Below are 6,309 nucleotides of genomic sequence, written 5' to 3'. Positions count from 1 at the left end.
CATAAAAAATTAACAATTAAAAAATCCATGACTTGAATCATACTGACATAAATCTATTATAGTTAATATTGATTTAATAAAATAGTGTAGTTCTTGGAAATCCAATTTATAGGCTTGTTTCTCCGAGCACCCTGAATTTTTTTTACACCGAAAGGGTTTTCGTACACAACAAACTTTTCGACATTTCCTGTCTCTGTTTCGGTTTAGCAGCATATTTTATAAATGCCTATGAAATGTATTTAAAAATAATTGTCATGTCAATTCTGTGCACATATTTTCGCTGATTTTTGTTTATGTTGCTCGAAACATACTCGACTGTTCTTCACATTTTCGTTGGAACATTGTATCACAACACATACTTGCATCGATGTTCTCCGGAACAAAGGAAAGTCGACTATATCGATTTCGCACTGAAAGTGCTGTGTAATATTTATTTGAAGTGTCGTTTTTCGTGGGTTGTTACCAATTCCGATGCGGGGATTCGTATTTAGGAGAACGATTTGCATCTATATAGAACGGGTAACTGACAAAGGAAGGTGAGCAAATATTGATTTTTCGTATAGGTTTCCGTCTTTGTCCCGGAATCCGTTCGCTGCTAGGCTTACTCACTCCGTTGTATATACGCGTATAATTTATCATGTAACTCGCATTACACTGTTTTAAAGTTTTCTGTTGTGAAATACGAGATATTTATCTTTGGCTGTAAGCACAGTTCCAAAACTTTACGACTCCGTTTTGCTTTAGAGTTTTGATTTATGTTACATTTATCATTCCATTCGGTACAGCGACAAAAAAGTATTATTTCGTTGTTACTTTTGCGTTAATTGATAATTGCATTTTCCTGGCATATTATTTAAAGAAAAAAGCGTAGTAAGTGATTTATTTGTTGGCAATAAACCTTAAAATTTGATGAAAGAAAAAGTAACAAGAGAAAATTTGTTTCCGTCTCATTTTTATTTTGTGTTGAAAAGTTTACTGACAAAACAAACAGATTGTCAGCACTTTTGATGTTTGTCGTTTAAAATTTTTATTGTTTCCAAAAGTTTTGTAACAAAAATTAAAAATTAAAAAAATACGAAATTTCTAGAAGAAAATCAGATAAGAAAGACAATAAATTTTTGTTTGGAATATACATAAGTACAGAAATTGGGTTAGTTTTGAAAATAAGCCGTTTCTTTTAGAAATATATATATATATATATATTCGATATTTCGAATTTTTGTTGAAAAAATGGATTATTGCAAAAAAGCATTTTCAATATAAAAATGGTACATATAGGACACCATAGCAGATAGAAAAATGTTTAAATGGGAATAGTTTTATTGTTAGTTAACTTAACAGCGTTTGCGGACCAGTTTTAGCTGATGTATTTTCATATTTACCAATTTACATTGTGGTTAATTCCGAAAAATCATCATCACTTCCATTGTTACATTCTTTATTCTTATTTATATGCTCAAAGAAGAAAACATTTTTTAAGTTTTTCAAAGATGCAGGTTATCATAAATACGTAAAATTTCATACTCAATAAGTGTCGAAAAACGTAAAAAGTAATGAAGTTGCAAAGAAAATATTGTTTTTTTATATTGTTTACATCATATTGAAAAAATTCTAAAATAAAATAAAAAAGTTAGCGTCGCTTTTTTCGAAATATCTTGAGTACCTACTTTTTTTCTTTGAAGACATTTTCTATCATGGTTTTCGAGATTCCTATGTTTGGTTAAGTAGGTCACATGTACAAGCAATACCAACTTGATATCAAAATACAGAAATAAAATAATTAATTTATCACGGTTTGATTCACTTTTTATAGATATATCAAAGTGTAAGTATATTAGCACACACAACTTCATTTGATGAGAATTTGGGAGAGTTTCTAGCATAACATTTAAAATAACAATACCTGAAAATAAAGTACAAGTATAAAATGTTTTGTGTATTCTCATAAATTATACACTAGGCACAGAAATTAAGGGATATTAAAAAAATCTCAAAATTTTGAGTGATTTTCAGAGTTGTAACCGGAATAAAAACTGAAAAATTACTTATTACATTGATTTTCAGCAGAACGACAAATTTAAACATTCCGGGCACTAGGAAAAAAATATCAGCGTTTTGAAATTATCAGGGATTCTTTAGGACACTGAGGCTGAAAAGTTACAGTCGATATCTTTAGTTTATTCATAATTTGCAAAGTTAATTGTGCCAAGTTATTCAAATATCCCTAATTATGCAATTTTTTACCTTCCCATAATAACGATTTGTAGAGAATGCTTTGCAGTTTTCAAAACCCTGCTTGGATTTTCTGTACGACCATTATTTCCCGAGTAACTGATTGCCAAATTCAAAAATGATTTTTTTTGCTTTGATCGTCGAACTCAGCTACAAGTAATGGCATAAGGCTCCGGAACCTCTCAAATTGAATAGAAATAAATTATCTAAAATAGCATTATGATGAAATTACCAAAAAAAATTGAAGTTTAGACCTTTTTAAAAAAATGAAATATTTTTTCCCGTTGATTTTCTTATGATTACTCAAAAACTGCTGATGCTAAAAAAATTTAAATTGCAGGTCTGAGAACTAAACACCTGAAGCTTCAATTTCCTTTTTTTTATTCTCTCTATGACCATTTCCCTCCAAGTTACAGCTATTTGAAAATCATACAAAATTTTTGGACTTTTTAAATTCTGTGCATAGTCAACTAAAATCGGAAAAGTTTTTAAAATTACCTTTTTACTTCGCACCTAAACATACAATGACCTAACAATTCGTTCAAGTACCTACTTGTCAGAACATGTAGGTATAACAGGACCGATCAATACCTGCATTATTAAACATGATTTAAAACCATTTGTAGCAAATGCTATGCTTTTTAGTCTCTTTTTTTGGATCAATGCGTAATATTTTGCAATATGAAAATTAAATTAGACTCTTGTTAGTAATTTTGTATTATTAAAATACATTTTTAAATCTTATATTTAAATTTATGGTAAGTGAATGACTTTTTTGTACTTTAATACGATATTTTATCTTTTATACATTATTACAACAAGCGAATTATCTAGAAATCTGTCAGAGACTAAAGACCGGTTGCATATACATATACACAGCTGTATAGGTGCTAGGGGAGTTAGTTCAACACGAAGGAAATCGATAACTCAACAGTCCTTTGTTCCAGAACATTCGTATAAAAATCTCGAAAGAACATACTTCTGGGCATTAAAACATGTTCGCTTTGTTTAAAATGTATTCAGTACGACTAGTTTTTTTACCATAAAACTACAACATAGCGTAAACTTCCAGAATAAGTTAAATTCTTTGTTTGAAGGCACACATCTCAGTTTAGATAAAAAGAGAAAGCTCGTTAAGGATTTAGTTGAGGAGCATTAAAAGATTTAAACATAGCATACATTTATAAAACTAACAATAAGACAGGTATCGTATGTAAAACACAATCCACGTTGAAAAAGTAAACGAACTCTACGCTTTTTTACATAATACGTGTCGTAGCTTCACAAAAGCACTGTTAACTTGTTAAAAAGCTGTAAACAAAACGCCGCAGCAGTATCTCTTTGGCTGTATGTGGGCCTTATTGTCGTGTCTGACCATTTTTTTCACGATTAGTATGTATGCGTCAAAATTGAACTTGTGTGAATCAAGAACTCGGCGTGCGAGGAATAAAACATGAGCCCGGCGAAGTAACAGGCCGAAAAACAGTGCAAATTTATGCCGGTATACCGGTTTATGCTTTTTATCTAGTTATTACATCATCCACCTATTTACCGGCGATCGTATCCACATGCAACGTTCAAAATTCGCAGGGAAATCCTCCAGAAATCGTCTTCACATAATTACCTACCTGGAAATACGGCAAGGGCTATTCCAGTTCCACAAAACGACTTCTTTTCGACGAAAAAAAATCATGTACAGAGAACAAAGAAACATCAAGCGTGCTGTGTACGTGCGCCTCCGAATCGGCCCGATACGAATCTCGCGCACGGTCGGAACAAAGTAGGAGAGAACCTATATAAGCACTTCCGAACAAGCGGACCGGCCACAGTTGAGCAGAGAATTAGCGTGGAAAAATAGTGAGTGCTTGCAAAGCACCTTGCCGGCAGAACGGAAGAAGCACCGCTTCACACAGTTACTTTTTGTGATATTTATTTAAGTGTTATATTTATAAATTTTATTTGAGATGGAGGTACTTCCCATGCAAAACGCACACGTGGAATATCAAAAACAAAACAGTAAGTACGCTTTTTTCAATAATTTTTAATTCCAACTTTTCCGGCGTTTCTCGAAACTCGAACTAACAGCTGATTTGTCTTCCTCAGAGTGGTATTACGACCCCAGGCCTTTACTGGAAGACCAGAAATGCGGGGCGCAGGTCGAGTTCTTGTCCAAGAAGCTGGAGGAGGAGATCAGAGCCGCGAAGAGGACCCACCTCTCCTGCGGCGAGGTCCTGCTCCCCTGCGGCCTGCTGCAGAAAGTTTCCAAGGATATCTTGCAGATATCGGAGTCAGAACTTTGCGGGCTTCGCGGAATGAACCTCTATCTGTTATTCGAGGGTGAAGAGGACTGCAGGCGGTTGAGTTTTGTGAAGATCGACCCCACGACACCGTCGACTTTCGAGGTGTACTTGACTTTCAAACAAGCCAATGCCGGCTGGGCCTTCCTACCACAGTTCTTAAAGTAAGTAGTCGAGTTTTTTATATTTTCGTTCGTTCTTAGAAAGTAGGTCATCGAGTCGGGGGTGCTAACGTGTATTTCTTTTTGTTGCAGAAAGATTGCGAGGGGTGGTACAGTGATAATAAGCACCGAGTACGAGCTCACCAAGAAGAAGTTGTACCGGTCGGGCTCTGCTTGTGAGTAGGCATTGCTTTTTTTGAAAACGAGAGACTGAAAAAATCCTCCACCGCACGACACCTACGAAGTACTAATTTTTCTATTTTTATATTATTATAAAGGAAAAAATAATGTGAAAAAAGCGCAGCGTGATTATTAGTTTTTAGTTATTACAGTTATTTTTTAACAGTATTGATTTAACCTCTTGGAAGGTTAAAAAGCGAACGAATGGTCCAAAAAGGCCCTTTAAGGATTCCCGTGGGGAGTCCGTGATCTTATAAGTGATATATGTATTATAATAATGCATTTTATGATATAAATTCGTACCTGTTGTACTTAAAAATGTTTCAAGTATTTTTAAAAAGTTGAAGCTTTTTTTCGGCCGGTGTGGTGCGGGGCGCAGTCGGTCGTTTCACCAAAAATCAAAAACCATACCAAAAAAATATCATCCGAAACGTCGGCTGCTCTCCGGCTAGCCGGTGAATTTTTAATCATTTTTGTTCTTGTGATATAATATAGTCTAGAGTGTTTTCTGTGAAAGTAATAAGAGAACATGCATGGATCGTACAAATTTTAAAATAAAGCATGTATGTTTCTATTATATTAAGAGGCTATAATATTAGATGTGTAAGATATTTTATATAAGTTTTGATAACTGAATAGGCGTAGACTTAGTTCAGGCCACTTATATGTGTGATACTACGGTACAGGGCAGGTTCTGTACGAAATCTCATGCTTTTTGTACTACGACAGTGATTATTAATAAAAAACGATTTTTTTTACAACTGAATATTTTTTTAACATCCCCTTTACAACAAAAACCAAATAATATTACAGATACTATAATAGACGTATTTTGAAAAGACAAAAGTGCAAATTACTAATTCTTAGAACTTAGAACTAAGAAAAGTGTAGTGATGAATATAACTTAAGGAAAAAAGTCAAACAGGTAAATATGTTTTTTTAATTGCAATTTAATAAGAGGCATAAAGAACCAGCTACAAAATCGTAATTTTTAAGCAAGTATAGGTTAAAAAATTCCATTGCCAGTAAACGTATTTGTACGTTTACTGAACAATGCAATGCTATATGAACAATGCAATTATGTAGTTTAATTATTAATTTTCTTTTAAAGATATTTCGTTGATTTAATAGTTACTTAGACTATGTTTGTTTTACGTAATTATTAATTTTCCCTCAAGCATTTTATTTAATTTTATGCTTACCTTAGATTTTTTGCGTAAATATAAAATTATTTGAAAACATTAAATAAGTACAGTGTAGATATTATTTTTTTTAGAAATATTTTTAATAAAACCTTTTTAATACAAAAAAATACATAAAAAATATACAAATAACTAAAAAAATAAAGAAATTCAACGAAAATTAGGTAGAAACATAATCTATTAATAAAATCTTCATGGCTGTCAAAAATAAGCTTTCTGTGTATAATCATCATTGCT

General features: G+C 32.6%; 1 protein-coding gene across 1 annotated transcript; it reads left to right on the top strand.

The window, feature by feature from the left end:
* The first annotated feature begins 4,044 nt into the window (after positions 1 to 4,044).
* On the top strand, positions 4,045 to 5,631 carry LOC108910363 (protein scylla). The gene is made up of 3 exons (XM_018714939.1): positions 4,045 to 4,248; positions 4,336 to 4,693; positions 4,784 to 5,631. Exons 1-3 carry the CDS (start codon positions 4,197 to 4,199, stop codon positions 4,872 to 4,874), a joined length of 501 nt encoding a protein of 166 aa, XP_018570455.1. The 5' UTR covers positions 4,045 to 4,196; the 3' UTR covers positions 4,875 to 5,631.
* The last annotated feature ends 678 nt before the right edge of the window (positions 5,632 to 6,309 follow it).

The sequence above is a fragment of the Anoplophora glabripennis genome, unplaced genomic scaffold (genome assembly GCF_000390285.2).
Source record: "Anoplophora glabripennis isolate ALB-LARVAE unplaced genomic scaffold, Agla_2.0 scaffold391, whole genome shotgun sequence".
NCBI classification, from domain to species: domain Eukaryota; kingdom Metazoa; phylum Arthropoda; class Insecta; order Coleoptera; family Cerambycidae; genus Anoplophora; species Anoplophora glabripennis.
The sequence above is the reverse complement of the archived record's forward strand: the minus strand, read 5'-3'. Positions and strand labels throughout refer to the sequence as shown.

Bases quoted from the DNA above. Each gene is read 5' to 3' on its own strand.
- LOC108910363 (XM_018714939.1), top strand. From the start codon at position 4,197: ATGGAGGTACTTCCCATGCAAAACGCACACGTGGAATATCAAAAACAA. The intron at 4,249-4,335 runs GTAAGTACGCTT...TGTCTTCCTCAG, and splicing joins GGAATATCAAAAACAAAACA to AGTGGTATTACGACCCCAGG. The intron at 4,694-4,783 runs GTAAGTAGTCGA...TTTTTGTTGCAG, and splicing joins TTCCTACCACAGTTCTTAAA to AAAGATTGCGAGGGGTGGTA.